The sequence below is a fragment of the Ambystoma mexicanum genome, chromosome 4p (genome assembly GCF_040938575.1).
Source record: "Ambystoma mexicanum isolate Mex_15411 chromosome 4p, UKY_AmexF1_1, whole genome shotgun sequence".
NCBI lineage: Eukaryota > Metazoa > Chordata > Amphibia > Caudata > Ambystomatidae > Ambystoma > Ambystoma mexicanum.
In genome coordinates this window covers 813,829,747-813,839,901 of record NC_090927.1, presented here as the reverse complement: position 1 = coordinate 813,839,901, position 10,155 = coordinate 813,829,747, and the positions used below count along the sequence as shown (strand labels likewise).

At 44.8% G+C, this 10,155-nt stretch overlaps 1 protein-coding gene across 2 annotated transcripts in view; it reads right to left on the bottom strand.

Annotated features, from left to right (window-relative positions):
- Positions 1-379: 379 nt before the first annotated feature.
- Positions 380-10,155, bottom strand: part of CFAP206 (cilia and flagella associated protein 206) — a 901,100-nt gene continuing 891,324 nt past the window's right edge. For both annotated transcript variants that reach the window (XM_069606378.1, XM_069606379.1), the window contains exon 13: positions 380-749. In XM_069606378.1, the coding sequence (XP_069462479.1) occupies positions 522-749 (228 nt within the window). In that variant the 3' untranslated portion in view covers positions 380-521. The remainder of the gene's footprint in view (positions 750-10,155) is intronic.

The following is a 10,155-nucleotide window of genomic DNA, read 5'->3' as shown; positions in this document are numbered from 1 at the left end:
AGTACTCTATAAAAAGATACTTGATTAATCCACAGTGGTTACTTTGACAAAGGTTCAATGTCATATAAATGGCTTTAATTTTATGAATATGGCCAGAAAGTGATTCTTAAGTTATGAAAGAAACAATTATCCAATAACTCAATTTAAATTGAGATCATAGAGAATAGTTTAACATCACAAACTATAGAACTCAAATATTGTTAATATTATCCCAATATGGGGAACATTACCAATTACTAATGAGTTATATATTAATACATACAATCACGTTTGTGCTATCTTTGTAATTGAATACTGTGTGAATATTTGGAATGATTACATTTTTACATCTGAACATTTTGCAGACAGGTAAACTAGTGTACATAAATTGAACCATTGTGCCAAAAACTATATAATGAATATGCTATGTGTTTTAAAATTATAATAAATATTTTATTCAATGAATTACAATGCAAATAATTCAACAAAAAATATATAGCTTTCCCATTTTTTTACTGCAAAGTGTACATTGCATTCACTATTTAGGACTCCTCAACATCTCGCGTTAAATTGACTTTGACCATCTTTGTAGTCTTTCCTCCACCCCGGAGGCCAGCCAGGTAGATCTGTGGCTTTGGCACATTACTTGAGTTATCCCGTTTGGTCTGAGTGGCCACCTGCTTCGGTAGGTACACTTGAGTTGCATTTTCTCTTCTCATGTGACTGGCATTAGTCTGCATTGAATGGGTAACCTTCTGGCGTAAATTGGCCTACAGATGAAACAGAAACAAGAACATACAATAACTGAAAATGTCACTAGGAAAATAGCACTGACATGCAATAAGAAAGTGAGGAACAAATAGAACATCATTTTGCTCATATTTGTAATTTGACAGCAGGGACTTGGTATGTTTGCATTCAGACGTATCCAGGTCCCCGCCGCCAAATATTCACCATTTGCAAGCATGGTAGGCAGTGTTCACAATACAATTAAATACTGCCCGGCATGCAGACATGTAGGGCAGTGTTTAATTGTCATTGTGCACACAGCTTGCCATGCATGCATGGTAAGCAGCATTCAGAATTACAATTAAAAGCTCTCCGACATGCAAGCATGTCAGGCAGCATTTACAATGGATCCATATGGGGTCTGGCTGCTTTATATAGGTGCATAAAACCGGCAGACGCCCTGGGGATCTCCAGCATTTGCACTGGCATGAAAATACATGCTTGCGCAAATCCTGGAGCATTTGTATGGCAGAGTGGTAGGAAGGTGGCGGAAATGCTAGCTGGGTCTCGCCCCACCTCCCCACCACCCAAATGAGTAAAACAAGGGGCATGTTGTTAATGGAAGGCGTTAACGCCTTACTCAAGGCTTTCACGCCTTCCATTAACGTTGTGCCCCGATGGAGCTCCACAGTAAGCCTCTCAATGTGCAGCTATGAGTTACCCATCAAGTGCAAGCAGAAAAATAGCGCAATATACTACCAAAGATACAGGTGTTGCAGACAATTAAAGTGGCAATGGTATTGTGCATAGGGAAGGAGTGGTGTTAAAGTAGATGTTTCAGTTTACACTAAAATAGGTAGACATTGGTAACGTGGCATAGAACAAGAGGAAAACGTTAACATTTTGACACTTTGATATCAATGAACCATGTTAGCTTGGTGGAAAAATGAAAGGTCAGGATTGCAGAAGAATCAGCTTAGAGGGATATGAATGCCATACTAAGATTCAGGCAGAAGATTGTGCAAGGCAAAGATGATAGATCAACATCACCAATGGAAAAGGATGGCCATTTAATAATAGTCCCACTCCCAAATAAGGCCAAAATAGAGTTCTATAAGCTATATAAATGTGATACAATTATCCTTAGTCAAAGGTATACATAGTGTAAAAAGCTTAAGTAGAAGATGATATTAGGGTATAGGGAGCAGAATGTTCTACAATAATCTAACTGGGATCTTACAGTGCTGCCCATCCAACAAGCATATTGCTTTTGAGAGTACAGGAGCATGCCACAGAGTGCTTTGTCTGTGAAAAATCTCCCGAAACAGATCTTATCTTGAGGGAAGGCCAGTAAAAAAATGACACCAAAGGTTTCAGCATGGTGCCAAAAAGGAGTGACTGTTGAAATATACATGGGGCTGGGAGCACTGAAAGTGAAACGTGTCTCACCCGTTAGTCTCTGGGCACCGCTCATCTAGGTGCCCAGGACATGGCCATCGCTTTTGGATCCAGTTCTTGGGGTGGACCAGTGCGGGAGGATCACCTGGATGAGGGTTCTTAGGGGAGTGGAAGTGGGACACTGGAGGGTGAGACGGGGTATCCCCTTTCTTATAACACCTTTTCCACACCTAGGAACTCAACCCCCCCCACTTTCCTGACACAAACACTTTCTCACAGACAGTTCACCTTGAACGACAATAGACAAACACCAGAGCCGTAAACCGAACATGTGCCAACACCATGCCCAGGCAATTACGGATCATTACACACACCTGACTTCCATCACACATCCTCAGTGAATAAAATGCGGAGGCAGCATGAAAGCACACTGGGAGCGAGGCAAAACAAACGAGGAAACCGCAGTTCCAAGATGGCCATTCAATACAAGGAGAAGGATGGCGAGATGGAGAGGGTTGCAAGGAGGGAAGCATCGACCTATAAAGACTGTTACTTTCATGAACGTTGGAAAGCAAGAAACTGAAGACCAGTAATTAAAGGCTGACCAAACCTGCACAGTGCGTCGGAGGTACCTCGGGCACTTGCGCATCGATAACCAAGGCTGGGAGGAGCGATTGCTGGTGTGGTACCGTCCTTGGCTACTACAACAAAGTGGCGTCCAAAATGAAAGCACAGCCGGTGAGTCAAAGAGACTAGTACCGAACCACCCTTTGATTTGAACCAAGGTTGCAAGTGGCAACATTGTATAAAGAGAACAGTGTGTGAAGAGTTTAGGATAAGCGACGCAAATACAATTGACAGCCAAAAGAAATAATTAAACTTTGTAACTGAAATTTGGGAAAGCAAGAAAAGATGCCACACACACAGTGGTCCGGCACCACGTGGGTGCTCATTCGAAAGTCTCTGTTAGGTATCCAACTGATACTGCGGGGAAAGAGATCAAAGTTATCCTGCAATGGGTTAAGCTAAACCCTGTGCACAGTTGAAACTCTTCAATAGTTTAAAGTAAATCCAAATTGGTCTGAGCCTGGCTGAGGGAGGCTAATTGAGACTTGTTTGAAAGGGATCTGAGCCCGGCAGAGTGGGATCCAGGGTAAACACCCAAGTTGAATATTGAAGAGAAAATGTATGTGTTGTTTTGGTATAGCAGGCCCTCTGCATTAAGAGACTTGTGAGAAGTAAAGAGACTTGGACACAGAAGGTCCTGAACTGGGAAAATGAAACTGTATCCTTGTGCCACAGAAGCCAGAGTGTGTGCTTGGCTCAAGTGACCCGCCTTGCTACTATGCAGAAAACCTCGGGAAGGGAGGCCAACGGCCCAAGAACCCTGACATTATATTGTGAACACTTTTCTTTTTCATGAACATTACCTCACATTATTTTGTAACTTAGTGGCAAGGATTGGCAATAGTTTATTTTTAGTATAGGCCCTTTTAATTTGACAAGACTCCATTAGGACTGAAATATTATTATTTGATGGTCGTAGCCTGCTCCCATCTGTAGATTTAGATAGGTGTTTATCGCACCCTTGCAAAAGTTCAATAAACACCCTTGAACTGTGGTCACTTGAGTCTGTCTTACTATTGCCACCATGCGTTCCTTACAGAAGGCACACAACCAGGTGCAGCAAATGACCTGGGGTTTCTTTGACATCATTAATTCCAGCTTTTCGTCATGAATACTCCTCACTTACCATAACAAACTCTGTCCTTAAAACAGGTAAAATAACTGTGGGAAAGGAATGGTCTTTGGAATTCCACAAGGAAGCTTTTTTCTTAAAGCAATGATATGGATGCTTGAAATTAAAGTAACCAGCATGTTAATCAGCACCCTACTGTCTAAAGAATATTACTTAAGGGAGAGGCTTGCAGGTTTCTTTGCCCGCAATCCCCATCGATCTTGCTATAGAGGATGAGGACCCACTTCTCCATCCCAAGGAAAAGTTTAAATGAAAGTCAATGTTGGTGCTGTGGTACCATTGACAGTAGCAGTACTGAGTGCCAGTGCCCCCTGTTTCATCTTAGATATTTCAGAGTGTTTTATGGACCTGCAGTTCAACATTGCTGAGGCTAGTGCATTCTGACCAAATGGGAATGGAGGTTCAGAACCTGGTTGACTGGCCCAAAGTCCATATGGCGGCTATGCGACATAAGGCATGGCACCATTGCATTAGCCCTGGGTTCAAAGTGCTCCCTGCCTCGACACTGCAATGGTAAAATGTACATACTATTCTTCCAAGTTTCACTAAAAACAAAACACAATTAATGTGCTATATTGTTGATTAAAGCATAATAAAAAAAAGACAAACCTATACCCTATCCCTGTACATAAATAGAGCTTTTTAGAGATACACCACCAACCATAGTCCACGAGCTGGGTCTCTGCAGCAAACAGAGCCAAATATTTTTAATAAGACCCTCACAAAAAACTCCAACAAGTTGAGTTGCAGGAAACTAGTATCTCTAACAGAACAGAAAAAAGTGAAATGAGGGGTTACCAAATTGAACGTAGAGAATTTTGGGAGTGTAATTCGAAGGACAGTTCCAGCAGTGATATTATTGCAGGGGTTCTCTATTACAATATCATAATATTCCGATAAAAATGAAAAGAAAGAGCTCATTTTATTTTGAAAGCAATCAAAATAGTAAATATAAAGGCATTTTACATAAAGTAGACCTAAATGTGAAATTTTATTTGTTCTTACAAAAAGGAAATTCTGTCAAAAAAGATTTGCATTAAAGTGTTTTGTTTTTTAGCAGAAAGAGGAAAGAAACCTGTGCCCAAACACCTCAGAAACCCTTCATCTGCACTTACCCATTTTCATCTTTGAAACTATACTTTCAAAATGGGGTAAATCGCCCCTCATTTCAAGCACGTTCCTAGGGGGTAGTGGTGCTTCCCTAAACTCAGTTTCCCTTTTTTGAGTTGCTCGGTCTCTTTGCATACTTCCTCTGCATTCCGCTATATGCTCGTTCCTCCACCCACCTTACTTGCATGAGGTAGGTGGTTGCCTCATTCTTCTCCTCAATCTTTCCATTCCCCTCCTTTTCACCTTTTCTTCTCATCTCTTCCTCACCTTCCCTCTTTACAGCCTCCTGTCCCTCTCTTTCTTAGGCACCTGTGGCGCCCGCTTCTTTGCTAAATAGTCATTGAGTTCCCTTGCCACCATCTCCTTAGCTTCTCTCAACCCATCCTACCTGATCTTCACCTTCTCCAATCTCTTTTTTTTGGTATCTCCTCTACCTGACATGCACCTCTAACTCCTCCTGCACCTTCATCTCTTTCTGCACCTGCATCTCCTCATGAGGCAACTCTATATTCACTACTACTTCCACTCCACATTTTGCTGGGTCTCTCGCCAGAGCCCCATGATTTCTCCATGTTAGGTTTTATTACTTCCTTTTCCTCCCAGTCAGGCTTAATCCAAAGCCTGAAAGAGTGTGGCTCTCCGTTTTTGTGCTTTGCCTTAAGAGTCCATCTGACGTCAAGTGCAGGGGTACCACAAACATACCCTCTCTATGTTATGTGGCTATGCTGGTGGTGCCCCTTCACTGCCAGAACCATGAAGATTTGACCAGAAAATCTTCACCAGAGGATCCCAGGCAAGCACTCTAGTGCAGTTTCCACTCACCTAGGAAGCAACATAGGCTGTGGCACCTCCCTTCCTTTGACTGCACGTCCCAAATCGCAGCCCTGGTCCATCTTCAGAGGCTGGCCCATCTTGTAAGTTTTCCTCAGCTTTTCCTAATCATCTGTCCTTTCCTTGAATCTCACCAAGCTGACCCTATCCTCAGGAGATGTGTTTGAAGACGATATTGGTGCTCTGCATCACAGAAAACCATTTACCACAGCCACCTCTCGTTTGCTCCTCTGACTCTTGTCACCTGACCTGGGAATATTAAAATCTTGAATAATCATCCTTCCCAGGGCTCAGGGGCTCCCATTTGCCTTGGTGTGCTGTCACTGGGATCCTCAGTGGTTGCTGAACAATGTGCACAGCAACCACCTCTGGAAAATACCAACTGCATCCTGCAAACTGCTTGCGTGCTTGCAGGGTATTGCTCTCTAGACCATCTAGCACGGCTTGCAGGCATTTTCTTAAAGTCATTCTTCATTTCCGGGCCTCTTTTCCATAGACTCTTGAAGGACTCCCTCCAACGAAAATTCAAGAACTGCTCTCATTGAGGTATATCTCTCCCACATAAGACTGCTCCTATGTGCAACCTTGGCCGCTTATTGGACTTTGAGAACCTGCTTGCTTGAATCTAAATGTATGTGCCTGTTATTTGCTTATTGTCTTTCAGTAAGGACTTTTCTATATTGACTCTGAAAGAAACCATATTTAAAAGTGATACTTACTTGCTACACTGTTACTACACTGTGTTATCTCCGTTTGACAAAGTCTTGTTAGTGCATGGATTCCGCTTTGTCTTTTTCTTAATACAAAGACCTCTGTGGCACTACCTGTACTCTTCCCTGGCTTGCACCTCCAAGCAAACGTTTCAGAATCATAGAAGTTAAAGCAATGCCTCTTCAATAAGGAGTTCAAAGTATACCTGTAAAATAGTGTAAGTGTGAGGGTTTGACAGGCCACTCAAAACAGAGTACAGGTTTATTATGAACTTTTATTTTTGATTCAAACCAAAAATAGGGGTTATGGTTTTGTCTGCGTTCACAGGGTGATCTCGAGCTATCACAAATCAGATGGTCTTTCTGTAGGACCTTGGTACTCGTTCTTTCCCCACCTTAACTCCAGTCCCCTTTCACAGCAGCAAATAATCACTCTCAGTCTCTGAGATCTGTAGTGTGCCACACTTCTTTCCTAACTTTTGTTGGATCTTTCTTGGCAGTTCTTGATGGTGCCAGAATCTGGAGTTGGTAATCCTGGAGTCTGCAACCAAGCACCCTCATCGGGTACCCTAGGTCACCCAATGGGATTGGGCGATGGAACATTCAGGCGGTCTAGATGATTTCTCCCCTTCCTTTTGCAAGGCATAAATTAGTTTTCAAAAATTGATTAGCAGAGTTTGCTAATTACACATTTTTCAATTAGCAAACAGACCCATTTAAAAAAAAAACTTTTTATTAACATTTTTAAACATAACCGTGATCACAACCCCCCATCACCCTCCCCCCTCCCTCCATATTCAAGTATCCAGGTTGTGTCCTCCAGGCCTCTCCATTCTTTCCATGGTTGATGGCAGACAATCCTTTGTGGTCTGTGGTGTCCCTGAGAGCCGGGTGACTCTGCGGCAAATCCCTTGGTCCCCACCCTCCCTATTCCCCTCTCCTCCCCACCCCCATCTCTCGTGCCTGGCTTTTCCCCCCTGGGAGTTTACCCCATATACATACACCCGGATTCCGTTCCCACTTGGTCCCCAACAGCCTATTCACCCCTTTAATCACTTCGTCCCAGTATTTAGCTACTACACCATACTCCCTTATGTGCCAGAATCCGCCTGGCCTATTCCACATCTGGGACATTCATCTGACAATTCTTTATTCATCGCCCGTAGCCTCACTGGAGTTACATACGTCCTGTGTATGATGTTAAATTGGACCAGTTGGAAGCGGGCGTTCGTGATGTCTTCTGGACCAATTCCCATAACTGAGGCCACTCTTTTTCTGAAATTTGGTATCCCATGTCCGCCTCCCACTTTTCTTTAACCTTCAACTCCCCCCCGGGATCCCCTTCCCACAGGGCTTTGTAAATTCTGGAGATCGTGCCCTACCCCCGTTTGGTCTAGCAGTACCCGCAGTACCGGACTTGGTTCCGGTTCCTCTGGGATTCCCTCCCAGATATCTGTCAGTCGTCGGACCACTGCACCGTATGCCAGGAAAAGACCCTGTGGGAGACCGAACTTTAGATACAATTCCTTACAGGTAAGCAGCTTCCCACCCTCAAAAAGATCCCCCACCATCTCACACCCTTTTTCCCGGAGCCTCTGTATTCCTGCCCTTCCAATCGCCTGGCAAAGTTTCTGATCCACAACCCATGGGAGTTTACCATCAGACTGCCCCTGGCCACTCTTGTGCCAACTTATTTCTTCCAAGTGCCTCTCACCGCCTCGAACACCGTGGACCTCCCCTTATTACTCAGTGGGTGCCACAGCAGTTCCACCACTCTCCGATTCGGTGGCAAATCACCTATCAGCCCTTTCAGGGTTTCCCCCCAGGTTGATCCCACAGCAGTACCGACTGTAGCTGTGCCACCACAAAGTATTTCCCATAGATTGGCAGGCCCAACCCTCCATCCTCTCTAGATCTGTGCAATATTTCCAGGGATAGCCTCTTCCTCCCCGTATTCCACAATAATTCCCTTACCTTGGCGTCCGGCATTTTAAAGAAGACTTTTTTTCACCACATATGGTCGTAACCCCCCCTAGCGGGAACAGCACCGATTTTTCCACATTGATGCCAAAGCCAGACATGAACTGGAAATTCTGCAGTATCTCGAGCAGCTACGGGAGATATACCCTAAGGTTTGTTGCATACAGCAGTAGGTCATCCGCATATAGTGACACTACATGCCTCAGACCTCCCGCTTCAATCCCTGCCTCCATCATTTCCTGCCTTAGAAATGCTGCCATTGGTTCCAGGGCCAAGGCAAATAGAATTGGGGAAGCTGCACACCCCTGCCGTGTTCCCCTACCCAGTTCCCATGATCCAGACACCCAATTATTGATCCTCACCATCGCTGTTGGTTTATTATATAACAGGCCCAACCATCTACATATGTTATCCCCAAACCCAAATTCCCTCAGCAACCTAAATAGCCATTTCCATTCTGGCGAGTCAAACGCCTTCATGGCGTCAAAGGAGGCTATCGCCATGTCATACCTCTGTGCCTTCACTAGATCCATGACATGATGAAGGCGAGAAATATTACCAGACATGTTCCTTCCTCCGACAAACCCGCATTGATCCGGGTGGACCAGTTGCAGCGCTACCTTCGCCAGTATGGTGGCTAGAATTTTCCCCAGCATTTTCCCATCAACGTTTACTAGGGATATCGGCTGGTACGCCATACAATCGAACGGATCCTTCCCTTTCTTCAATATCACAGTGATCACTGCCTCTCTCATAGATTCTGGGAGATGACCATTCTGGAAAGCTTCCTCATACACCTTCTGGAGCTGCGGCACCAGAAGGTCGATAAACATGGAATAAAATTCTACCGGAAATCCATCACTACCAGGTGCATTGCCTTTCCTCATAGTGCAGATCATCCAGCAGATATCTCCCTCCTCGATTGGGGCTTCCAACTCCTCTCTTAGGTTCACCCCCAGTTTCAGTAACCGCAGTGATTCCATAAGATCTTCCACATCTACATCTACATACCCATTCTCACTCGTATACAGTTCCATGTAGAATGTTGCGAATGCCTCATTAATTTCCCTCTGGGTCCCCACTACCTCCCCCGAGTTAGTTCTAATTTGGGTAATAGCCCGACTCGGGTTTTCCTTACTAATCAGCCAGGCCAGTAATTTACCCACCTTATCCCCCTCCCTGTGTAATCGAACATCCCGTTTGCTACTATCACACTGCGACAGGTTCACCAGGGTCTCCTGGTGGAGTTCAAGTTTCTGCGCCAGGCATTCCCCCCACCGGGGGGTGCCCCTTGCCACCTCCCCATCTAGGTGGCCACCTGGGCTTCCATTCGTCGTAGTGTGTTGAGGAGCCGTCTATGCATACCTACTGTCATGGATAGGCACTTCCCCCTTATTGTCACCTTGAAGGCCTCCCAGAGCGACTTCCTTGATTCTACCGACCCCTCATTTAGCTCAAAATAGGTTGTAATCGCTCCCTGAAGTTCGCCAACAAACGCCCCATCCAATAGCGCCTCTTTCTGCAGTCGCCATAGCCGCCGGGGAGGTCTCTCATTGGTCCCGAACATTGTGACCACTAAGCGGGAGTGGTCCGATAGGGTGCGTCCCAGGTATTCCGGCTCCTCAAAGTACTGACAATGTTCCCTTCCTGTTAGGAGGT